At 63.9% G+C, this 25,122-nt stretch overlaps 1 protein-coding gene across 4 annotated transcripts; it reads left to right on the top strand.

Moving 5' to 3' along the window:
* The first annotated feature begins 612 nt into the window (after window positions 1-612).
* On the top strand, window positions 613-21,501 carry DNM2 (dynamin 2). Of its 4 annotated transcripts, XM_068178834.1 has the most exons (22): window positions 613-949; window positions 5,044-5,117; window positions 6,729-6,878; window positions 7,027-7,230; window positions 7,390-7,488; window positions 7,707-7,867; window positions 7,954-8,096; window positions 8,415-8,550; window positions 8,766-8,833; window positions 9,107-9,245; window positions 9,975-10,061; window positions 10,134-10,204; window positions 10,736-10,765; window positions 11,848-11,899; window positions 12,454-12,465; window positions 14,786-14,899; window positions 17,121-17,230; window positions 17,419-17,530; window positions 17,761-17,925; window positions 18,459-18,691; window positions 19,170-19,433; window positions 19,876-21,501. In XM_068178834.1, the coding sequence occupies exons 1-22, from the start codon at window positions 789-791 to the stop codon at window positions 19,940-19,942; spliced, it is 2,652 nt and encodes an 883-aa protein (XP_068034935.1). In that variant the 5' UTR covers window positions 613-788; the 3' UTR covers window positions 19,943-21,501. The 4 variants fall into 4 exon arrangements, with proteins under 4 accessions (XP_068034935.1, XP_068034936.1, XP_068034937.1 ...); XM_068178835.1 differs by lacking the exon at window positions 12,454-12,465 and having other exon boundaries at window positions 614-949; XM_068178836.1 differs by lacking the exon at window positions 10,736-10,765 and having other exon boundaries at window positions 621-949.
* Window positions 21,502-25,122: the final 3,621 nt, after the last annotated feature.

Here is a 25,122-nt window from a genome sequence, read left to right as displayed (position 1 = left end):
CGGAGCCGCCCAGAGACCCCCAGAGATCGCCCAAAGTCAGCAGAGACCCCCCCCAAACCCCGTCAGGGCAGGGAGCGGAGCCAATTCCTGCTGCTTCTGGTCCCTGGGGGATCCCCAGGCCCTTCCCGGGGGGGTTCCAGCCCCGGGGCTTCGCTTCGCTGTCGTTCCCCGCGAGCGAACGCACGACGCTCGACGGTCACGGGAGCGCCGCGAAGCACCGGAGCAGCCAATGGGCGAGAAGGCCTCGCTGACTGACGGCCGCCTGATCCACTGCGAGAGGCTTTTCTGTTCCCCAAGTCTCCTCTCTCGGCTGCATCGGCCAGCCCGCTCGGAGTGGCGGGCGCGCTGTCTAACGGAAGGGAGAGCGGGGAGGGAGAGCAGGGCGGGCTCCCGGGGCTGCGCTCCCGAGGGAAGCTCCGTCCGCCAATTCAATGGCGGAACCGCTGAGGGGCGGGACCACGTCCCCGCCGCCTCAGCTGACACAGCAGCGCCACCTCCCATTGGCTGCGAGCGATGAGCGACGGCCGACAGACCAATAGGGAACGAGCTTGTCTTCCAGGTCCCGCTCTTTTCCGATGATTGGCAGCTCCCTGCTCCACTCCGCTCTGCGCGCTGCGCTGACGGGCAGCCCAGCCGGCCAATGGCGACGCGCGCTGCGGGAGCGGGGCGGGCCCGGCGTTGCCGGATGAGGAGACTCTGAGGGGAAGTTTGGCCGCCGCCGCCGCCGCCGCGGGCCCCGTGAGGAGGAGCCGCCGCCGGGAGCGCGGGCCCGGCACCGCCGCGCCGCCATGGGCAACCGGGGCATGGAGGAGCTCATCCCGCTGGTCAACAAGCTGCAAGACGCCTTCAGCTCCATCGGCCAGAGCTGCCACCTCGACCTGCCGCAGATCGCCGTGGTGGGCGGGCAGAGCGCCGGCAAGAGCTCGGTGCTCGAGAACTTCGTGGGCCGGTGAGCGGCGGCAGCGGGGAGGGCGGCGGCGGCGGGCCCGGAGCGGCGGGAGCGGCGGGCGGCGCTACGGGCGTAGGGCGCGTTCGGGAATAGCGGCGGCGTAAGGGCGCGGCCGGCGGAGCGGGCCCCGCGCTGCGCCAGCGGCGCACGGGCCGCGCAAACGGCGCAAGGCCGCGCTGCGCCAGCGCCGGGACGGCGGCGGGGCCGGCGGGGCTCGGAGCGGGCCGGCCGCGCTCGGAGGAACGGGAGCGGGGCGGGGCGGCCCGTACGGTGTTGGCGTGGGGGGGGTTCGGGTCGGGGCGGTCAATGGCGGTGGGAGTGAGGGCAGCGGGGGTTGAGCGGGTTCCGAAAGGATTCGGCGGGTTCCGAGGGCGCTGCGGGATCCCCGGTTGTCGCTGCTGGGTGTCGGCTCCGTGCCCGGGACGGCGGCACGGGATGGTGCCTTGGCGCCCCGGGATTCCGGGATTCCTCGGGAATGCTGAGCTGCGTGGGACTTCCTGCCCACCACCACCATCATCATCATCACCATCATCATCCTCGCCGTGGGGCTGTGCCCCGGAGATAGCAGCGGCGCTGGGGTGGGCCCGGGAGCCGAGCGTGGCCGCCCCGATAACGGGGAGCAGAGCTGAGCACCCTCCCGGCAGGGCAAGGGGGTCATCCCTTGGGGAAATCCACAAAAAACCGGGTTGGGCTGCACCGGCAGAGCGCTGCCCCGGCCCTTTGCCTTTGTCTGCATCAGCTGCTCGCCCCGTCCGTGCCGAGCCGGTTCCTGCCGGCTGCCCCGTCCTCCCCTTCCCCTCCGTCCGGGGCTGTCACCTCCTGAAGCGTCCAGGACACCGACAGAAGCCTCCTTGCCGTGATGTCCTTCCATCCCGGCCCCGTCCCGCTCTCCCCTCAACCTTCCCGTTCCCAGAATTCCCATCCACGTGTTTTTCCCGCTGTTCCAGGCTGGTTTTGACAGCCCTTTCTCGGTGGAAATGCCCCACTGGGAGCTCCAGCGGGGCTTTCCTGCAGCTGGGCTTTCTGCACTGGATCCCTCCCTCCCTTCCTGTGGCGTTTCTCCAGGTGGATCCGAGTCCAGGCTGGGATCCATCGCTTTTCCCTTCTATCCCAGTGCAGGCTGGATTCCCGGCCTGGCTTTGGGCTTTTCCAGCAGCAGTCAGGGTGGAAGCAGTGGAGTTATTCCCCATCCTGAATTCTTGGGAATTTTGGCAGCCTTTAATTACGGCGCTGCTGGAAAACCACCCCTGGTAATTAAACCCCTTCGTGTCGCAGTCGGATCCATCCCAGTCGGATCCATCCGGGAATCCTTCCCCACCTCGTCGTGCAGCTGGTGCTAATTAGGGTTAATTACACCCCAGGGGCGTCCTGTTCGTGTCCTTGGGAATGTGCGGATGGGACGGTGAGGAATGCTGACCTGACCGTTGTCATCCCAGCTTTTAGGATGAACAGGGGCTGGGGTTTTTTTCCCTGGGTCACGAATTCCAGCTGGGATGAGCCGGGGCCTCAGGGCTGTTCCGACTGTCCCAACGATCCGCACGGATCCATCGAGCCCGGCTCGGAAACTGCCCGTGGGGGGTTGCTTCTCTCGATCTTTGCAGCTGTGGAAGCTTTATCTCGGCTTTTCCGAGCCACCAGGAAGCCCTGGATCTGTGCTAGGAGGCCCTGGATCTGTGTTGGGAAGCCATGGTCCTGTTTCTGTGGGTTTTGTACCCCCAAAATACATGGGAAGATAATCCTGAGGTGCCCAGAATCCCTTGGAGCGACCTGGAATCGGGCTGGGAACGCTCTAAATCCATGACTTAGCCTGACTGGGCTGGAATTTCTCCATGGGGAAGGGCCTGATCTCACTGGGACATCCATGGGGGGATTGGGATTGGTGGTGAGGGGCCTGGAGCACCGCAATCCCTGAATTTAGTGGGAGAAGCACCGAGGGAATGACCCGGGATCGTCACTGGCATTCTTTGTGGCCCCAACATCCCTCTTTGGAGCCTTGTCCCGGCCCAGCTCCGACAAATCCCGGAGTCCCAGCCCTTCCCGGAGCTGTCTCTGGCCTGGGGGACAATGGAGCCGTTGTCCCCCGGGGGTGGGGACAATCCCGAGGGATCCTGACCTCAATGGGGCATTATGAGCCCTTGTGCCCAAGGGAAGGCCTTGGGCCAGGCTGGGAATCCTTATCCCGCCTCGGGGAGCGTCCCCTGAAATGCCTCGGGGATCCCAAAGTGGGGCTAAGCCCCAGGGTTTGGGATCAGTGGGATTTGGGGCCAGAGGGAGAGCTGAATCCTACGGGAACGGGGACGAGGGCGGTGACCATCCCGAGGGATTGACCGTCCTGGGTCTGGTGGGGCTGGAGATGTCCAGGGGTAAATCCATGGGTTTGCCTTGGTGGAGTGGGTTTGGTGGGAGCCATGGCCAGAGGAATCCAGGGAATTCTGTCAGGAATGGGAAGGGAATCGTTTGGAGTGAGGTGAAACCAGGGTTAGGTGTTGTGGGAACATGCTCAGGTGTTTCCCCGGCGGTTTTCCTGGCACTGGGAAGTTCCCACCGCACTTCTCCACCCTGAGACCTTTGTCCCTTTATCCCTTTGTCCCTTTGCTGGCCCTGGTCACACCTGAGCCCAGGTGGGAGGCGGCAGGATCCGGGCAGGTGACGTCCCGGGGCTCCTTCGCACGTCACCGCGGGGCTCGGATCCTGCCGAGCCGGACACGGGGACAGCCGGGGCTGGGTGGCACCTGCCACCCGTGTCCTTCCCGGAGTCCCCTCCTTCCCCTCTGCATCAGGGACTGCCAGCTGATGGAGCCGGGAATCCCGGGATCGGGGCTGGGACAGGGAGATCACCTCGATTCCCCCGGGATCAGGGCTGGGACAGGGAGATCACCTCGATTCCCCCAGGATCGGGGCTGGGACAGGGAGATCACCTCGATTCCCCCGGGATCAGGGCTGGGACAGGGAGATCACCTCGATTCCCCCGTGATCGGGGATGGGACAGGGAGATCGTCTCGATTCCCCCAGGATCACGGCTAGGACAGGGAGATCACCTCGATTCCCCCGGGATCGGGGCTGGGACAGGGAGATCACCTCGATTCCCCTGGGATCAGGACTGGGAAAGGGAGATCGTCTCGATTCCCCCGGGATCGGGGATGGGACAGGGAGATCACCTCGATTCCCCCGGGATCAGGGCTGGGACAGGGAGATCACCTCGATTTCCCCGGGATCGGGACTGGGACAGGGAGATCACCTTGATTCCCCCGGGATCAGGGCTGGGACAGGGAGATCACCTCGATTCCCCCGGGATCGGGGCTGGGACAGGGAGATCACCTCGATTCCCCCAGGATCAGGACTGGGAGGAGGGAGCAGCGGATTCAGAGGCGTTGGACCCCACTTGGTGGGAATCCCCCTGGGCCCAACGTTCCTGTCGGGATCGACATTCCCGCGGGGCTCAGCGGGGCCGGGGGGCAGCTCGGGCCTCCCCGAGGTCCATTCCGCCTTTTCCCACCCCGGGAGCTGCCCGGGGCTGTCCCGCTCTCTTCCCGCCGGACCTGTCCTCCCAGTTGGGCAGGAAGTGCATTTCCGAGCTGTCACCCCGGGTCCGGGACAGGGCTGGGGGTTTGCCGGGAAGGCTCCGGCGCGGTGTCGGGGTGACGCCGTCAGGGTGACACCGTCAGGGTGTTGTTGGCACTGCCGTGACGTCCAGGCCGGGCAGTTCCCGTCAGAGCCGCTCCCTGGGTGATCCCGGGCAGTTATCACTCCCAATTCGCAGCAGGCGCTTCCCTGTCCCATTTCCTGCTCGGGAGAGGGGTGGTGACAGCCCCAGTGGCCCAATTTCGCCATTGGAGCACCGCCTTTTCCAGGCAGGATTCTCCCAAAAAAGCTCCGGGCACTGAGTCCAGAAGGAATTCTGTGGGAATTTCCTGCTTTCCGTGGGGATCTGCACTCCCAGGAGTGTCCTGTTCTCTCCCCCAGGAGAGCAGGGATTGATCCCGTGTGTTCCCAAGCCCTTCCTAGTCCCTTCCAGTCCCCTGCCAGGGCTCTCCAGCGCTGGAGGAATCCATAGGATTAATTCATTTATTGACCCATCCTTTCATCCCTTCCAGGGATTTCCTTCCCCGCGGCTCTGGGATTGTCACTCGCCGGCCTCTCATCCTGCAGCTCATCTTCTCCAAGACGGGTACGGGGCTGGAAAGCAGGGAAGGAGTTCCCTGTGCAGCCGTGGGGGTTTGCACACAGCAGCCCTCCCACACGGCACCTTCGGGTCCATCCCGCTGCCCCCACGTTCCCAGGTTCCCCCGCTTATCAGGGAGGAATGCGGGGGAGAGCTCAGGGAATGCCTGGGAATGCTGGGGAGGCCAGAGGAATTCCAAGGAAAACCAAGGAACGCTGAGCTGGGCACGGGGGTGACTCATTTCCCCAGCCAGATTTCCTTGGTTGCCATCAGCCATCCCGATATCCAGGGAGAATTCCTTTGCCCCCTTCACCTTGACCAGCCAGGCGCTTCTCCTGCCAAAAAAATCCCTGGATTTGGGTGAATCCCAGAGCCCCTGGTGACCTCCTGGAGCCATGGGTGGCTCCCGGGAGCTGAGGGAGGCTCGGGAAGAGCCGGCCTTGGAGCGGTGGGAGGGTTGGTGAGGGCTCTGGGCTGAGGGGTGAGGTGTCGGGGATGATTCCAGCCCTGCCAGGGGTGGGAGGGCAGGGCAGCGCTGAGGTTTCCGCTCTGCCCACACGGAGGGAAGGAGGAAGGAAGTTGCACCATCCCGGCTGCCACAGCGCGGCCCCAGAGCTGCTGAAATCCCTTTTCCTGGGGCAGATTGGGATCCAGGGGAGCTCCTTGGTGTCCCGTGTCCTGCAGCCCCTCCTCGGTGTCCTGCAGCCCCTTCCCCATGTCCTGCAGCCCCTCCTCAGTGTCCTGCAGCCCCTCCTCGGTGTCCTGCAGCCCCTCCTCGGTGTCCTGCAGCCCTTCCCCATGTCCTGCAGCCCCTCCTCAGCATCCTGCAGCCCCTCTTCCGTGTCCTGCAGCCCTTCCCCATGTCCTGCAGCCCTTCCCCATGTCCTGCAGCCCCTTCCCCATGTCCTGCAGCCCCTCCTCGGTGTCCTGCAGCCCTTCCCCATGTCCTGCAGCCCCTTCCCCATGTCCTGCAGCCCCTTCCCCATGTCCTGCAGCCCCTCCTCGGTGTCCTGCAGCCCCTTCCCCATGTCCTGCAGCCCCTCCTCAGCGTCCTGCAGCCCCTTCCCCATGTCCTGCAGCCCCTCCTTGGTGTCCTGCAGCCTCTCCTCGGTGTCCTGTAGTCCCTTCCCCATGTCCTGCAGCCCTTCCCCATGTCCTGCAGCCCCTTCCCCATGTCCTGCAGCCCCTCCTCAGCATCCTGCAGCCCCTTCCCCATGTCCTGCAGCCCCTTCCCCATGTCCTGCAGCCCCTCCTCGGTGTCCTGCAGCCCTTCCCCATGTCCTGCAGCCCTTCCCCATGTCCTGCAGCCCCTTCCCCATGTCCTGCAGCCCCTTCCCCATGTCTTGCAGCCCCTCCTCGGTGTCCTGTAGCCCCTTCCCCATGTCCTGCAGCCCCTCCTCGGTGTCCTGCAGCCCTTCCCCATGTCCTGCAGCCCCTCCTCGGTGTCCTGCAGCCCCTCCTTGGTGTCCTGCAGCCCTTCCCCGTGTCCTGCAGCCCCTCCTTGGTGTCCTGCAGCCCTTCCCCACATTCCCCACACATCCATCCCGATCTCCCTGCCCCGCTCTGTTCCCATCCCCCCGAACACTCCCTGTTTTTGACGTTCCCAATCCCTCCCAGAGTATGCCGAGTTCCTGCACTGCAAATCCAAGAAGTTCACGGATTTCGATGAGGTCCGGCAGGAGATCGAGGCGGAGACCGACCGGGTCACGGGCACCAACAAGGGCATCTCCCCCGTGCCCATCAACCTGCGCGTGTACTCCCCGCACGGTGAGGGGAAATCCCAGAAAATGGGGACACTCTGGGGGTTATGGGGCCACGCAGGAGCGAATCCATCGCGAATCTGGCTCCGGAGGGAGGGTTGGGTGCGGATCCCCCGGAGGGATCCCCCCGCTTCACCCCATCTGTGTCCCCCCAGTGCTGAACCTGACCCTGATCGACCTCCCGGGGATCACCAAGGTGCCGGTGGGGGATCAGCCGCAGGACATCGAGTTCCAGATCCGGGACATGATCCTGCAGTTCATCAGCCGGGAGAGCAGCCTCATCCTGGCCGTCACGCCGGCCAACATGGACCTGGCCAACTCGGACGCGCTCAAGATGGCCAAGGAAGTGGATCCGCAGGGTAAAGGGATGGGGCTCGCTCCGGGGAGCGGCTTTGGGGCTGCAGGGGGCTTCTCTGCCTTCCTCGCCCTCTTCGTCCTCCTCTTCAGTTCCTCTCCGTTCCGTGGGGTCCCTGTTGTGTTTGGCTGGGATGAACTGGGATCAACCCTTGGCTCCACAGGCCTGCGGACCATCGGCGTCATCACCAAGCTGGACCTGATGGACGAAGGCACCGACGCCCGGGACGTGCTGGAGAACAAACTGCTGCCCCTGCGGAGAGGTACGGCCGGGCCCGGGTCCCTGCGTGTCCCTCTCAGGTCACTCCGTGTGTCCCCCTCAGGTCATTCTGTGTGTCCCCTGCCCCGTGTCCCTCCCTGGTTTCCCCCGTGTCCCCAGTATCCCCAGTGCCCCCAGTGTCCCCTTCCACCCCGCGATGTCACCGCGTGCCCTCCGGGCGCCGTTCCCGGGCCGGGTCCCACCGTGTCCCCGCTGTGCCAGGGTACATCGGGGTGGTCAACCGCAGCCAGAAGGACATCGACGGCAAGAAGGACATCCGCGCCGCGCTGGCGGCCGAGCGCAAGTTCTTCCTGTCCCACCCGGCCTACCGGCACATGGCCGAGCGCATGGGCACCCCGCACCTGCAGAGGGTCCTCAACCAGGTGGGACGGCCCCTTCCCGCCGCGTTCCGGCCTGGAACGGCCGAGTTTTCCGGGCTCCCGGCTCAGCTTTCCCCGTCCCTCGGCAGCAACTCACCAACCACATCCGGGAGACGCTGCCCTCGCTGCGGAGCAAGCTGCAGAGCCAGCTGCTGTCCCTGGAGAAGGAGGTGGAGGAGTACAAGAACTTCCGCCCCGACGATCCCGCCAGGAAAACCAAAGCCTTGCTGCAGTGGGTTCCTCTCCAGCTGCCTTCCCGGCGGGAGGGGATTTGTCCTTCCCAGCTGGGAATATTCCTGTTGGTCTCGGGGAAGAGCTGGAATTGCTCTCCTTGCAGGGCAGAGGGACGGGGAAAGCTTCTCCTGGGAATGCCCCTGGAGCATCCCTGCATTCCCTGCTTCCCGTGGGAACTGGGAGCATGGGCCATGTCCCTCCCTGACCCTCCCACGCCGCAGGAAAAGTGGGATTTGCACTTCTCCGGCCCCAGCTGGAGGAACCAGGGGAATTTTTGCTCCAGGGGAGCTCCCTCATTCCTGGTTTTCCTGCCCAGGATGGTGCAGCAGTTCGGGGTGGACTTTGAGAAGCGGATTGAGGGTTCAGGAGATCAGGTGGACACTCTGGAGCTCTCCGGGGGCGCCAGGATCAACCGGATTTTCCACGAGAGATTCCCCTTTGAGCTCGTGAAGGTGAGGATTGGGGTGGTCCCTGTCCCTGGAGGCTTTTCCAGCCCAAACCATTCCATGACCCCATAAAAATCCCGAGATTTGAGGTAGATAGAACGGAGCAGCCCCTGCCTGGTGAGGCTGCAGGGATGGTCCGTCCTGGGACGGGTCATTCCGGACAGTGGGACAGCCCAGGCTGATTCCTGCTGATTCCTGATTCCCACTCCCTTTCCCGGCAGATGGAATTCGACGAGAAGGATTTGAGGCGGGAGATCAGCTACGCCATCAAGAACATCCACGGGGTGAGGCAAGTATCCAGCACGGATCCTTCCCTGGACACAGTTCCCAACCCAGAGCCTGCTCAGGGTGGGTGGGAAGGGCTCTCCTGGAGTAGGGGTTTTCTCTGCTGAGGTGGAAATTGTTCTCCAGGAGCAGAATTGCTCCCTAGGAGTAGGAACTGGCTCTCCCAAACCCGGGAATTGCTCTGTGGGGTCAGGAAATCCCTCCCTGGGATGGGGCACCGTCCCAGTCCCATCCCAGTCCTGCTCTGATCCCGCTTTTCCCGCTCCCTGGGCTCCAGGACGGGGCTGTTCACGCCGGACCTGGCGTTCGAGGCCATTGTGAAGAAGCAGGTGGTGAAGCTGAAGGAGCCGTGCCTGAAATGCGTGGATTTGGTGATCCAGGAGCTCATCAACACCGTGCGCCAGTGCACCAGTAAGGTACTGGTCAGCCCAGTGACACCAGTGACATACTGGTCAGCCCAGTGACACCAGTGAGGGACTGGTCAGCCCAGTGACACCAGTGACATACTGGTCAGCCCAGTGACACCAGTGAGGGACTGGTCAGCCCAGTGATACCAGTGAGGGACTGGTTAGCCCAGTGACAGTGAGGGACTGGTCAGCCCAGTGATACCAGTGACATACTGGTCAGCCCAGTGACAGTGAGGGACTGGTCATCCCAGTGACAGTGACATACTGGTCAGCCCAGTGACACCAGTGACATACTGGTCATCCCAGTGACACCATGAGGGACTGGTCATCCCAGTGACACCATGAGGGACTGGTCAGCCCAGTGACACCAGTGACATACTGGTCAGCCCAGTGACACCAGTAAGGGATCTCTGGCCAGAGCCATTCTAGCCCCATCCCTCCTGCAGGTGCCTCCCTCCACCCAAACCCCACCACTGGTGGAATTTGGGATCAGACTGGACATTCCTGGGTTTCTCCTGGCGTTCCCTGGCCTGGGACAGATCCTGATGGATGGGCTGGGATTTTGGGGATGCCCCACAGCCCACCCAGCTCCTGTGGGAGCAGTGGGAATGGGAACCCCTTCTGCAGCTCCCGGGGCAGGAGTTTGGTGGGGTTTGGTGGGGAGTGGAGCGCTGCTCCCCCCGGAGCTGCCTGGCTCCATCCCAGCGGTTCTTCCCGGGCCTTTTCCCTCTTTTCCAGCTGGGTTCCTACCCCAGGTTGCGGGAGGAGACCGAGCGGATCGTCACCACCCACATCCGGGAGCGGGAGGGCAAAACCAAGGACCAGGTCAGCTCCCACGCCATTCCCAGCACCCCCAGCCTGGGAATTCCCACCTTCCCTGACTCCCGATTCCCTCAGATCCTGCTGCTCATCGACATCGAGCTCTCCTACATCAACACCAACCACGAGGATTTCATCGGGTTCGCCAAGTGAGTCCTTTTCCGGGGGGGACAGTTGTGTTTTCCTTGTGGGGGACACCGGCGTCTCCCACATCCCACCAGCGCCTTTGGCACCCGATTCCCTCAGGTTTGGGGTACGGGAAAGGGGCTGGGAAAAGCTCCAGCCTCAGGAATTTGGATGAATCCCAATGGTTCGGGCTGGTGGAACCACCCTGGAGCTGCCACGGAGCAGGAGTCGCTCCCTGCCCTCTCTGTCCCTCCTCATCCTCTCCCCTGCCAGGAGCAGGGCTCTCTCTGCCACCTTCCCTCGACTCTTCCCGGTGTTTTCCAGCCCCAAACCTCCGGGGAGCTCCCAGACTGCGGCTCAGGGTGCCTGGAGCCCGCCCCCTCTCCTGCCCCTTAAATTCCCACACTCCTCCTCCTGTTTTTTTCTCTCTTCCCCCTTTTTTCTCTCTTTCCTCTCCGGTCACACTCCCTGCTCTCCTCCTGCTCTCTGCTGTTTCCCCTTGGATCCATCACCTCTCTCTGTCTCTGGACTGTTCCGATCCTCTCCCGCCCCAGCTGTTTCACTGAGCAGCACGTGGCGACCGGGTGGGTACCGGGGGCAGCTCCCCCTCCCCAGGGCATCCCGGGAGCTTCCCCGGGGGCTGGGAGATTGGGAGCTTGGGTTTGGGATCCTGGCGCTTCTCCTCCCAGTTCAGCTTTGGGTTTGGGATCCTGGAGCTTCTCCTCCCAGTTCAGCCTTGGAATTGGGATGCTGGAACTTCTCCTCCCAGTTCAGCTTTGGGTTTGGGATCCTGGAGCTTCCCCTCACAATTCAGCCTTGGGTTTGGGAACCAGGGAGCTTTTCCTTTGGATCTGGGAGTTAGGGAGCTCCTCCTCCCAGTTCAGCCTTGGAATTGGGACCCTGGAGCTTCTCCTCCCAGTTCAGCCTTGGGATCCTGGAGCTTTTCCCTCAGATTTGGGAGCCAGAGAACTTCTCCTCGGGGTTTGGGAGCTGGGTTGTTTCCCCTCCCAGTACAACTGGGAGCCTGGAGCTTCTCCTCCCAGTTCAGCTGGAGTTCACCCACGTCACCCCTGCCCTGGGATCCGGGAGGAGCTGTCGGGATCGGGGCAGGCAGGGAGGGCTCCCCCAGATCCCCCAAATCCCAGCGCTCCCCTTTCCCAGGGGTGGGTGTGTCCCCCCCGTCGGCTGCTCCAGGGTGTCCCGGTGGGATTCTAACGGATTTCCTGGATTTTGTTCCCGCTCCTGACTAACGGTTCCGCCCCCTCGGTGCTCAGGAGAGACAGGTAGCTTTTCCCTCTGGTGCAGGTAATGCTCGATCCCGATCCCGTTTTGGGGGGAATTAGGTGTTTCTGGAAGCTCCTGGCTCTCGGTGGTCGGAATTCCCTCGGGAATCTGCAGCCGCTGCTCCGCTCGCTCGGTGTTTTACACCCTCCTCCCTCTGGAGTCGCGTCCTGGGAATGCCCATCCCCCAGGAGGAGATCCCGGTGTCCCGTCCCCCCTCTCTGCGCTCGGTCCTGGGCAAAACCTCGGGAAAAACCTCGGGAAGGGGCTCTGGAATTCCACCCTTCGGATCGGCTCCTCCCCGTGGCGTTCCGGGTGCGTGGCCCTCGCTCCCCTTCCTCTTCCCCACCTCAAAATCCCGTTTTTTTCCCCCTTTTTTTCCCAGCGCGCAGCAGCGGAACACGCAGACCAACAAGAAGAGAGCGATCCCCAACCAGGTACAGCCGGAGGCTCCCGGAATTCCTGCTCCTCCTCCTCCCCCTGCTCCGAGCTCCGAGCCCATCCATTAGCACCGATAGCCAAGGCCGGGCTTGGACGTGGAAAAGCAGACTGGGAGCGGAATTCCTGCCTGAAAGCAGCGGGATTTGGGACAAAGCGGGCGGGAGACGCAGCCCTGGCAGTGGGGGGCGAGGGACTGGGAACTGGGACGACACCGGGGTGTCCCGGGAGGACCCCGGGGTGTCCCCACGGCCGTGTCCCCTCCAGTCCTGCTCCCAGGGGGATGTTGGGATGAGCAGGAGCGGCCGTGCCCCTTCCCCGGCCTCGGGCCCTCGCTCCCTCCGGAAGCCGCTCCGAGGGATTAACGCTGGGAATGACCATTAATAGCATGTAACGGGTTTTCTTCTGCTGTTTTTCCGCTTTTTTCCTCCCTTCTTTGTGCTTCCCGCTCTCTCCCTCTCCTGTCACTTCCTTCCCTGTCCTGTCTCCTCTTCCTGCTTTTTTTTTTTTTTTTTTTTTTGTCTTTTTCCCCCTTAATTTTGCGCGCCCAAAGGGGGAGATCCTGGTAAGTACCACGGAGCGGGATAGTGCCGGGACAGCGCCCGGCGAGGCCCGGCCCTGCCAGGAGCAGCGTTCCCAAAAACCCCAAAAAAAACCCCAAAAGTGCTGCTCCCCTGCTCCCCAGGATGGAGGATGCTGGTGGGAGAAGGGGAACGGGATTCCCAGAGGGAGCAGCCGGGATGTGCCAGGTGGAAATTGGCTTTGTCCCCCCCGTGCCCGCTCCAGGGGCTTTGGGGTGACCCCAGCTCGTGCCTGGGATCCGGGACAGGGAATGCTGCCTGCTGGGGTTCAGGTCGCTCCCGGTTTTCCCAAACTTTGGGAGACAGGAGGCCAAAATCTTTCTGGTTCAGCCCAGAATGGCTGTGGGGGGTGAGATTCCCCTCAAATCCTTTGGGAACACATGGAGGGAAGGGCTGGGAGTTCATTTCTCCCCCCAAATGCCCTTTTTTTGGGAGGGATTTGGAGTTTAGCCTTGCCCTGCCAGCACCAAAATTCCCAACCTGGCTGCTCCAAGCCCCCAATCATTCCACCCACAGAGCTCCTCCCTCCTGGGACAGGGAGAGCAGCATTCCCTGTCGGGGATCCAGGGGATCCCAATCCCACTGCTGCACACCCGGAGCCTGTCACCGCTCCAGGAACGTGGAAGTGTCTGAGAGGGAATCCTTTCCAAACCCCCACGTGTGGATTTACAGCCTCGGGGTGGCCTCAGCCCCCCTGCGCAAGAGAAGCAGGATAATGGCGTGCATCCTGCCCCTGGATTAGAGCTGGAATGTCGGAGCCAGGGGCAGGAGGAGCTCCCTGGTGTCAGCCACCACGTTCCCCTGGGGAAACGGCCGTGGGCTGGCACTGAAACGCTTTCATTGTCCCAAAATGCGGATTCCACGGGGCCGCTCTTCCCGGGAGGGTCTGTGCCTCCCATTCTCTGAATCCCTGTCGCAGATCCGGCCTTTCCCCGGCTCTTCAGACACTTCCACTTCCTCTCAGCAGCCCCCAGGTGTTCTGGGAAGCCCCAGGACCCCCAGAGCTCCGGGCAGGGCCGTTCCCCCGCCGGCCGTGGGACGGGATCGCGACGGGAAGGGGGGAGAGCTGGGAATTCGGGATTGGGGGAGCCCTGCTGAGCTCCGAGCCCCAAAACCATCCCTGTTTTCACCAAAATCCATCGGTTTTAAAGGAACTTCCTCCTGCTCCTACTCCTGGGCTTCTCCCGGAGGCTCCAGCTCCCGCTGGGCTGCACGGACCCTCTCCCTTTTCCCTGTAACCCCTCAGAATTCCCCCAGTGCCTGCCAGACCCTGTCCCCTTCCCCTGCTCCACAGGCAGATCCCTTTTTTTCCTTTCAGCCCCTTTTCCTCATGATCCCTTTTCCCAACAACCCCCCAAGCCCCCCCGACCCCTCTGGTTTCGCTCTGATCCCTTTCCCACTGCACATTCCCGATCCCGGATCCTCCCCGCTCCTCTCTCTCCCCCTTCCCGCCTCAGTTCCTTTAAAACCCGCTCGGATCCAATCCCAGGGTGGTTCCCAGATGGGAACGGGGCTCTCGGAGATGAAATCCCCCTCCCCTGCCCCCTGCAATTCCCGGGCTCTCCGTCCTTCCCGCGCCCGGAGCGCTCCGTCCGCGCTCCGCCGCAGCTCCAGCTTCGCTCCTTCCTCGCCACGGGAATCTGCCGTGGCTCCTGCGCTGGAAAACCGACCCCAACCCCAGCCCTGGGAGGGGCCTGGCACCCGCTGGGCTCCGGGGATCCCGGTGTTCCTGTGGAGCCACGGCAGGCTCCGTGTCTAACCCGGCTCTGCCCCTTCCCCGGGGCTGCTCCCGCTCCGGCCGCGCTTCCCGCTGCGCCCTGGCACTAACCCGAGGGGTGGGAGAGCCCCGGGTGGGGCAGCTGGGACACGGGCAGGGGCTGGGACACAGGGATGAGGTGCTGGGGTCCGGGGATGTGCTGGGATAGGGAAGCGCTGGGATGTGGACTCCGTGGTGGATCCCTGCCGGGTCCCTCCTGCCCAGGGTCCTGGAAAATAATTCCTCGGCAATTCCCAGCATTCCTGGGCATCGGGTGGGCACTCCCCAGGACTCTGGGATCCACCCATGGATCCCTGGGGGGCAGCGGGATCCACCCGAGGGCTGCTGGAGCCTTCCCTCCCCGACAGCGGATGGGAATTCGGGATGGGAATTCGGGATCGTCCCGCTGGCCCGGGCAGGAGCTCCCTGCTTTTCCCACCGGGCTTTGGGAGCTGCTCCCAGCTTCCCTGCGGCACGGGGAGGCCCGGCGGGCTTTGGGGTGGCTGCGGGACCCCGCTGATCTCCTGCCTCGCCCCGGCGTGCTGCAGGTGATCCGCAGGGGCTGGCTCACCATCAACAACATCAGCATCATGAAGGGCGGCTCCAAGGAGTACTGGTTCGTGCTCACGGCCGAGTCGCTCTCCTGGTACAAGGACGAGGAGGTACGGGCGGAAAAACGGGGGAAAGTCCGGGATTCCGGGGGGAAAATCTGGGATTCCGGGGAAAAAACGGGGAAAACCCGGGATTCCCGGGGCTCCAGGGGAAAAAACGGGGAAAATCTGTGATTCTGGGGGAAAAATGGGGAAAATCCAGGATTCCCAGGGCTCTGGGGGAAAAAACGGGAAGAATTTTAGATTCTTGGGTCTCTGGGGGGAAAAACGGGGAAAATCTGGGATTCCTGGGGCTCTGGGGAAAAAAAGGGGTGTGGGGAGGGAATCTGGGATTCCCTGGGGTTCCAGGTATAAAAATGGGGTGTGGGGAGGGAATCTGGGATTCCTTGGGGCTCTGGGGGGAGAGATCCTTGGGACTGGGGGGGGGTGATTAGCACTCAGGGTTAATTTTCACCAGAACCAATCCCGAATTCCCCCTCTCCAGTCCTCGGCATCCTCTGCAGCCCCATTCCAGCAGGGAATGCCGGCCCTGGAGGGAGCTGGGGTGGGTCCTGCTCCCATCAGGATGACCCCGATTCCCTCCCTGGCTGGGCTTTGGGGTGCTGGAGCCAGCAGATCCCCCCTTTTTCCTGCTGGCAGTTTGTTTGTTCCTGGCCAGTCCCGCTGTTCAGGGGTGCTCCAGACCCCCCCTCATTCCCAAAGTGATTCCCCCAGGAAGGGCCGGGGCAGCTCCGGCTCCTTCCTGGAGGTTTTGGGTTTTCCCGCCTTCCCGCCCCCGGGATCTGATCCCGCTCCTCCCCTGGCGTCACCAGGCACTGTGGGGGGGGGCCCTTCCCGGGATCTGGGGGGGAATCGCGGCGCAGGGAGGGCTCTGGAGGGGCCGGAGCCCACACAGGGTCAGGGAAAGGAGGCACGGACACAGCGTTTATTTCCCGGGAGCGTCCAGGCACGGCTCGCGGGATCCAATCCCGCTTTTCCTTTGTTCCTCCGGCCTCTTCCAGGCGAAGGCAAAGCTCTGGAGCACCCCCCGACCCCCCCAGACCCCCCCAAATCGCTGCTCCCCCTGCACATTCCTGCCCCGAGCCCTCCCGGTTTCCTGCGGGGCCTCTCCAGGGGGAGCGGGAGCAGCCTCGGGATGAATGAGGCTCTGTCCTCACCCCGCCCGCTCCCCCCGCTCCCAGACGCCCCAATCCCCAAAAACCGGGAGACGCCGACCGGGCACAGCCCCCCCCGGCCCTCCCACCCCTCACCCCTGGGGAAAATCCCACAGAAAACCTGCGGGATGGGCCGGGAGAGGAGCGATTCCTGGGATACGGGTGATTCCTGGGATAGGGGTGATTCCTGGGAAGAGGCCATTCCCGGGATAGGAGCCATTCCCAGGACGGGGTCATTCTCGGGAAAGGGGTGATTCCCCGGAAGAGGCGATTCCTGGGAAGGAGGCAATTCCCGGGAAGGGGCAATTCCTGGGAAGGAGCCATTCACGGGATAGAGGCCATTCCCGGGATAGGAGCCATTCCCGCTTACCTGCGGCAGCTCCGGCTCCGGCGCCGCCCGCGCCGGCGTAACCAATGTGCAGACTACTGTACATCCCTTCCCACCTGAACAGGTAGTCTGAACACTGGGAACGCCGGCCCGGCTCTCCCCATCCCCCGGCGGCTCCGGGGCTGGTTTTTGGGGGGGCGGGGGGGGGGGGGTGTCGCTGTCCCGGGGCCGCGGCTTTGTCTGGTCCTGACGTGGCAGAGCCCTCGGCACCGAATCCCGCCTGGAAAAGCGCTGTGGGTTTGTCAGGAAATCGTGTGGGGGGCGGGGGGCCGGCCCCGGGTTCGTGGCCTCTCCACAAAGGCCAACGTCACTTTTTGGGACCATCTGGAGACAAAGTGGAGCTGGAGCTGCTCTAAACAATTCCAGATGTTGCCGTTCCGGCGGCCCCTGGCTGGAAGCGGCTCCGAGGCTCCTTCCAGCCGCATTCCTGGGGGTCTGTGCTGGAGCAGGGTGGGCTCCGGGGGGGTCCGGCCCCATCCTGGAGCTGCCCACGGAGCCGGAGGGACCAAATCCCAAAGCAGCCCTGGGAAAGGCAGAGCGGCACCCACAGGGATCCCTGGTCCCTCCCGGAGCAATTCCCCATCCCAGGCTTCACGGGATGAGCTGGGAATCTCCCGTTGAGCCTTTTCCAGCGGGAGTTTGGGGTCTGCAGTTCCCAAAGCCGGGGTTCATCCGCCCTCCTTGGCCTTCGGGGAGCTCATCCCTGCTTCCCTCTCGTCCCCTTTCCCAGGAGAAGGAGAAGAAGTACATGTTGCCTTTGGATAATCTGAAAATCAGGGATGTGGAGAAGGGATTTATGTCCACCAAACACATCTTCGCCATCTTCAACACGGAGCAGAGGTGGGGAATCCTTCTGGACAAGGCTTCTGGTTTTCAGGGATTTTCCCTTCCCTGTTCCCGCAGGCTGAGGTCCCACATGGGGGATTCTGCAGAGGAAGCAGTGGCTCATCCCACATTCCCACTGGGATTCTGCGGGGATTCGGGGCTCTGGGGGCTCCCCCTGACCCCAGTCCCTCCTTCCCCTGCAGGAACGTGTACAAGGATCTCCGGCAGATCGAGCTGGCTTGCGATTCCCAGGAGGACGTGGACAGCTGGAAAGCCTCCTTCCTCCGGGCGGGAGTTTATCCCGAGAAGGACCAGGTGAATCCGATCCCCAGCCCGTCCCTGCGGGGCTGGGAGCAGCCAGGAGCTGCCCAGGACTCCTTGGAGGTGGAGGATGAGATCCCCAGGGTGCTGCCGGACGGATCCCGGGGGTTCCAGGCTTTGGAGTAACCCCCAGGATGGGAATGGGGCCGGGAGTGGAGCAGGGGGATCCCTCCCGCTCCTCCCTGATCCCAGGGGTGACCATTCCCCATTCCCTGCCTTTCCAGACGGAGAGCGAGGACGGGGCCCAGGAAAACACCTTTTCCATGGACCCGCAGCTGGAGAGGCAGGTGGAGACCATCCGGAACCTCGTGGATTCCTATGTGGGGATCATCAACAAATCCATCCGGGACCTCATGCCAAAGACCATCATGCACCTCATGATCAACAATGTGAGGGGGAAAGAGGGATGGAGAGGGGGGAAAAAGGGATGGAGACGGGGGAAAGGGGATGGGATGGGGGGAAAGGGGCTGGAGAGTTGGAAAAGGTGCTGGAGACCAGGGAAAAAGGGCTGGAGAACTGTGGGAGCAGCTGGAGGGGCTGGAGGGGCTCAGCCTGAAAACAGGAGGCTCCAGGGGCATCTCCTGGCTCCTGACAATTCCCTGGAAGGAGATTGGAGCCAGCCAGGGGCTGATCCCTCCTCCCAAAGGGAACAGCACAAGAGGAAATGGCCTCAAGCTGTGCCAGGGGAGGGTCAGCCTGGATTTGGGGAAAATTTTTGAGTTTTCCAGCCCTGGCATTCCCCTCCCTTGGGAAGTACCTCAGAGCCGTGCACACGGCACCTGGGGGGACAGAGACCGGGACAGCACCCACCCCAAACCACCCAAAAACCCCCAACTCCCCCCGGGACCCGCCCCATTCCCGCAAACCGGGGCGCTGCCCCACCCCTGAGCAGCGCATCCCAGCCCTTCCCTCGTGTTCCCAGACCAAGGATTTCATCCACTCGGAGCTGCTGGCCTTCCTGTACTCCTCGTCCGACCAGGGCAGCCTGATGGAGGAGTCGGCGGAGCAGGCGCAGCGGCGGGACGAGATGCTGCGCATGTACCACGCGCTCAAGGAGGCGCTGGCCATCATCGGGGACATCAGCACCAGCACCGTGTCCACGCCCGTGCCCCCGCCCGTGGACGACACCTGGCTGCAGCCCGGGGCCGGCCACAGGTGGGGTGTGGGGTTGGGGGGTTCCTGGAGGGGGGTTTGGGGGGGTTTGCTGCTGGTTTTGGGGGGTTTGGAGTGGTCCATGTGGTGCCTGGGGGTTTCCCAGGGGGTTTGGGGTGTCCCAGTGACCGATCCCATCCTGTGTCCATCCCAGTAACCGATCCCATCCCATGTCCGTCCCAATGTCCAGCCCCATCCCGTGTCCATCCCGCTGACCGATCCCATCCCGCTGACCGATCCCATCCCAATGACCGATCCCATCCCATGTCCATCCCAATGTCCGGCCCCATCCCGTGTCCATCCCGCTGACCGATCCCATCCCGCTGACCGATCCCATCCCATGTCTGTCCCAATGTCCGGCCTCATCCCATGTCCACCCCGCTGACCGATCCCATCCCAATGACCGATCCCATCCCATGTCCGTCCCAATGTCTGGCCCCATCCCGTGTCTATCCCGCTAACCGCCCCGTTCTGTTTCCAGCCCCCCGCCGCAGCGCCGGCCGCCCTCGGCCCTGCTCCCCCCGGGCCGCCCCCCGTCCCTGCGGGCCCCGGCCCCGGGGCCGCCGCTGCTGCCGCTGCCCGGGGGAGCCCCGCCCGGGGGGGCCCCGCCCGCCTTCACCGCGCCCCCGATCCCGTCTCGCCTCGGCCCCTTCGCCGCCGCCGCCACCGACCCCTTCACGGCCCCGCCCCAGATCCCCGCCCGGCCCGCGCGGATCCCACCTGGGATCCCGCCCGGAGTGCCCAGGTGAGACATCGGAGGGCTGGGATCCACTGGGACGGGCTGGGAATACACTGGGATGGGCTGGGAATACACTGGGATCCACTGTGATCCATTGGGGCTGCGCTGGGATCACCTTGGGATCTGCCAGTAATACTCTGGGATCCACTGGGGTGTGCTGGGAGTACACTGGGATCTAATGGGATTACAGTGGGATCCACACTAGGATCCACTGGGGCTACACTGGGATCACCTTGGGATCTGCCAGTAATACTCTGGGATCCACTGGGATCCACTGGGGGGGTGGGATTACACTGGGTCCACTGGGATCTACTGGGATGGGCTGGGATTGGCTGGGATCCATTGGGATCCAGGGCTGTAGTGGGCTGGGATCTCTCAGGGTCTCACCGGGATCCATTGGGATCCCCCGGGATCCCCCCGGCCCTCAGCCCCCGCTGTTCCCCCACAGGAGGCCCCCGGCGGCCCCGAGCCGCCCAACCATCATCCGCCCGGCCGAGCCCTCCCTGCTGGATTAACCACGGGATCCACGGGATCCACCCCGGGCCACTGCCCTCGGAATGGGGAGAAACCGGGGGGGGAAACAGGGGAAAAACGGGGGGAAATGGGGGAAAAGCAACCCAGAGACACAGAGCCAGCCCGGGGTGATCCCCGGGCTGATCCTGGTGGGATCCCAGATCCCATCCTGGGGCTGATCATGAGCTGATCCTGGGGTGATCCCAGATCCTAGGGCTGATCCCAGATTGCATCACGGGGTGATCCTGGGCTGATCCCAGATCTTGGAGCTGCTCCTGGGGCTGATCCTGGGCTGATCCCAGTTCCCATCCCAGGGCTGATCCCGGATCTTGGGGCTGATCCCAGTTCCCGGGGCTGATCCCAGATCCCATCCCAGGGCTGATCCCGGTTCCCGGGGCTGATCCCAGATCCCAGTTCCCGGGGCTGAACCCGGATCCCGGCGGGGGCAGCTCCCGGGCAGGTCCCAGCAGCTGATCCTGGCAGCTCCGGTGCCCCCGGTGCCTCCCCCGGTGCCTCTCCCGGTGCCCCCCCAGCCGGGGCAGCGCCGGATTTTGGGGCGGGGGGGGAACTTTGCACTTTGTCAGAATTCCCGAGGGGGGAGGGCCCAGCCCTGCCTCTGCCTGCCTCTCCCTCCTCCTCCTCCCCTGGCCCTCTGATTCTGGGGATTCTGCCCCAAAACCGCCCCCTCCCAGGCCTTGGGTTTGGGTTTTTTGTTGTTTTTGGTTTTTTTTTTTTTTTTTTAGGTTTTTTTTTTGTTTTCTATTTGGTTTTTGGTTTTTTTTTTAATGTGTTGTTTTTTTTGGTTTTTTGGGGGTTTTTTTGGGGGGTTTTTGGGGTTTTTTTTTTGTTTTCTTTTGGGGTTTTTTTTAGGGGTTTTTTTTTTGGTTTGGTTTCGTTTTTTTTTTTTTTTTTAATGAACTAGGGGGTTTTTAGGGCTGGGGAAAACACTGGAATTCCCAGAGGGATTCACCAGTTATCCCAATTCCGTGAGAACCTCAGGAATTTCATCTCGGGAATTGCCCCGGGAGAGGAGGAGGAGGAAGAGGAGGGGGGAGGGGGAGGAAGCTGCGGCCCCCCTGGGCTGGGGGAGGGGGCTTTGCTCTAGAAGCTTCTCCCCCTCCCCCCACCCCCCGCGTTCCCGATCCAGCTCCGCCGGGAGCCGAGGTTGTAAATATTTTTACAGACTTGTATTAATTGTATAAAAAAAAAAAAACACACACACACACACACGTAAAAAAAAAAAAAAAAAAAAAGAGGGGAAAAAGAAAAAAACTAAAAAAAAAGCCAAACCAGGAAAAAAAAAAGAAAAAAAAAAAAAAGAAAAAAAGCCACAAACCGCGGCCCAGCAATAATGTGGATTTTTCCAACCCCCCCGGCCCCGGTGCCTTAACGACCCCCCGGCTCGGGGGGGCCAATTAATCCATTAACGAGCCGGGGGCGGTTTTGGGGGGGCGGCTCCGGCCCCCCCCGGGGGTCCCCCCGAAGTGCCTCCGCTCCGCGTCCCATTAATGAACTAAAAACCGGCAAAAAAATCCGAATAAAGGGAAAAAAAAACTAAAAATGGCTGAGGTCTGTGCAGTTCCTGGCGGTGGGGGTCTCACGGCACGGCTGCCCCCATTCCCAGCGGATCTGGCCCTGTCCTGCTCCCGTTCCCGGGGGGAATTCCTTGCGGAACGGCGAAAAAACGGTGAAAAATGCCGAGGTTTAATTCGGGAGCGGGGAGCCGCGGGCTCCGCCCTGAACACCGGGACGTGGATCCGGGGGGATTCACCCCCGCCCCAGACGGGATTCCCCGTGCGTAAACCCCAGGAATTCGGGGAGGTTCGGGACAGGAATCCCGCCAGGATCCGCCACGGGCGCCACCATGGCCGCCACCATGGCCGCCGCCATGGCCGTGCGACGCCGCTCAGGAAGGCCCTGCCGGGGACTGCCCTCGGCGCTGCCTGAGGTGGGAGGTGACCCAGGGACCGCGGCTGACGGCGTTCCTGGCAGCGGATCCCGGTGAGTGATCCTGCAGACGGATCCTGCTGGCGGATCCCACCGGCGGATCCCCGCCGTTCCTCCACTCGCTGATCCCGGAGTTTTTCAGGCGCCGTCGGGGCCGCCCGAGGCTCGGGGTCCTTCGCTGTCCCCTCCGCGCTCATTGGCTGCTCCCTCCCCGCTGTCCTGAGCTCTGATTGGTCAGCGCGAACCTGGGCCCGCCCCCTCCGCGGCCCGCGGGCGCCCCCTGGCGGAGCTTGAGTCCCACAATGCACCGCGCGGGGCCCAGGGGGATTTGGGTGAATTTGGGGATTTTGGGGCGAATTTGGGGGGATTTGGGTGAATTTGGGGATGATTTGGGGTGGATTTGGGGGAATGTGGGGCAGATTTGGGGGAATTTGGGGTGGATTTGGGGAATTTGGGGGGATTTAGGGGGAAATTGGGGCAGATTTGGGGAGGATTTGGGGAATTTGGGGGAATTTGGGGCGGATTTGGGGAATTTGGGGCGGATTTGCAGGTCCTGGGGGGGAAATGGGGACAGATTTGGCGGTGTGGGGGCGGACCTGGGGAAGCTTGGGGCTGATTTGGGGCTGGGGGCAGATTTGAGGTGTTTCAGGGCAGATTTGGGGGGGCCTTGAGGCAGATTTTGGGTGTCCGGGGCAGATTTTGGGGCCCAGGGGCGGATTTTGGGGTGCAGCCTCCCTTCCTCCACCCATTCCACGCGAAGATCGCGACGCTTTTCCACGGATTCCACAGAAACCTTTTCCCAGCCCGGAGCAGCCGCGTTCCCCCCACCCCGAGCTCGGAGCTTTGGGTACAAAAACCCCATTTTTGCGCAATGGGCGAGAAACTCCCATTTCCTGCGGCCCGGCCGCCGCTTCCTTCCCGCGCCCCGAGCCCCCGGCCCGGCTGCTCCGGCGGATCCCAGCGGATCCCGGCGGATCCCGGCGGATCCCTCAGTCCCGGGGAGCTCCCGGAGCAGGAGGAGGAGGAGGATGAAGATGAGGATGAGGTTGGAGTTTCTGCTCCTCGTGGCTGCGGCTTTCGCCTCGTGCTCCAGCCAGACCGGGCACGATCCCAGCGAGGATTCCCGCCGGGATTTCCGGGATTCCCGCCGGGATTCTCCCCCGCATTCCCGCCGGGATTCCCCCCGGGATTCCCCACGGGATTCCCGCCGGGATTCCCCCCGGGACTCCGGTTCCGCCGCCCCCAGGCTCCTCCCGGCGCCGCTGCTGCTCCGGCTGCCCCCGGAGCCGGGTCCGCCCCGGATCCGCTGCCTGGCCCCGCGGCGCTTCACCGGCAGCACCTTCGAGCTGCTCCGGGGAGTCCCGGGGCTCCCGGTGCGGAGCGTCCCCGCCGCTCCCGACCGGCACTGGGCCGACTTCTCCCTGCCCGGGGCCGCCCGCTGCTTCCGTTGCCGGTACCGGAGCCACAACGGCAGCGCCTGGCTGGAGTCCGAGCCGAGCCCCGGTGGCCCCGGTGGGTGGCGGGGAACCCCGGGGGAATCCCCGTCCCGCATCCCGGGGCTGGCCCCGAGCCCATCCCGGGGTTTTTCTCCCCCAGATTTGGGTGATACCGAGTGTCAGCCGAGCACCGGCACCGCCGCGGGACCCGCACCCACGGCCGGGACCCCGCGGAACGGCACCGGGACCCCGCGGAACGGCACCAGCACTCTGCAGAACGGTACCGGCACCACCCCGGGCTGACACCTGTCACGGTCCCGGGGCCGGATCCCGGTTCCTGATCCCGGTTCTGGATCCCGGTACCGGATCCCGGTGATCCCCCATCTCTCTCCCTTCCAGATCCTTCCTGGCTCCTCCCGGTCTCGGTCGGTGCCGCCGTCCCGGCGCTGCTGCTGCTGCTGGGGGCTGCGGCCGTGGGCTGGCGAGGTGGGAGGGGGGCTCGGAACCGGGAATTCCGGGGGGCTCGGAACCGGGAATTTCTGGGGGACTCGGCACGGGAATTTTAGGGGCTCGGAACCGGGAATTTCGGGGGGCTCAGAACCGGGAATTCCGGTGGGTTCAGCGCCCAGGGACCCCCGCCCCGCCCCGCTGGGGCGTCCTGGCCCCCGGTGTCACCGGTTCTGTCCTCACAGGCCTCCGGCGGCGGCGTGGACAGAGCCACACGGTGCCGGCCCCGGTAAGGCCGGACCCCCCCGTGCCCCCCAAATCCACCCCAGACCCCTCCACGCCACCCGTGTCCCCCCCAAATCCACACCCGCGTCCCTCCCGTCCCGGCAGAGCCTCCCCCTGGCCCCCGCGCCGACGTCGCTGTCCCAGTGAGGGGTCCCGGGGGTCCCGTTCTCCTTCCCGGTGAGGACGTGGAGCCGGGAGCGCCTCCCGGTGTCCCCACGGATCGAGGCTGGCCCTGGATCCGGTTACCGGGAGCCCTCCGGGAGGATCGCCCCGCCTCCGGTGCTGCCGGGGCTCCACCGGACTCTCCGGTGCCAATAAAGGTGTTCGTCTCCAGCACCACCGCATTCCCGGTGTGCCGGTACCGGTGCCCAATCCCAGTGTGCCGGTACCGGTACCCTGTTCCCATTCCCGGTGCTCATTCCCGGTGTCCCGTTCCCGTTACTGGTGTCCCGTTACCGATGTCCCGTTCCCATTCTTGGTGTCCCGGTGTGCCATGCCCATTCCCGGTGCCCATTCCCGGTGTCCCCTTCCCATTCCCAGTGTCCCGATCCCATTCTCGGTGTCCCGTTCCCGGTGTCTCCTTCCCATTCCCGGTGCCTATTCCCGGTGTCCCCTTCCCATTCCTAGTGTCCCGTTCCCATTCCCGGTGTCCCGTTGCCGTTCCCGGTGTCCCGGTGCCCATTCCCGGTGTCCCGTTCCCGGTGTCCCGGTGCCCATTCCCGGTGTCCCGTTCCCGTTCCCGGTGTCCCGTTCCCGGTATCCCGTTCCCGGTGTCCCGTTCCCGGTGTCCCGTTCCCGGTGTCCCGGTTTCCCGTTCCCGGTGTCCCGTTCCCGATCTCGGTGTCCCGTTCCCGTTCCCGGTATCCCGTTCCCGGTGTCCCGTTCCCGGTGTCCCGTTCCCGTTCCCGGTGTCCCGTTCCCGGTGTCCCGTTACCGCTGCCCTCCCGCCCGCCAGGGGGCGCACCAGCCCCGGCCGCTGCCCGTTTGGGGGGCGTGGCCATAGCGAGGGTGGGCGTGGTCATCCCCGGGCGGTGCCCGGGTCGGGGTGGGCGTGGCCCGGGTCGGGG

Source organism: Anomalospiza imberbis, unplaced genomic scaffold, assembly GCF_031753505.1.
Source record: "Anomalospiza imberbis isolate Cuckoo-Finch-1a 21T00152 unplaced genomic scaffold, ASM3175350v1 scaffold_61, whole genome shotgun sequence".
NCBI classification, from domain to species: domain Eukaryota; kingdom Metazoa; phylum Chordata; class Aves; order Passeriformes; family Viduidae; genus Anomalospiza; species Anomalospiza imberbis.
Note: the sequence above shows the minus strand (reverse complement) of the source record. Positions and strands in the feature narration are given on the sequence as shown.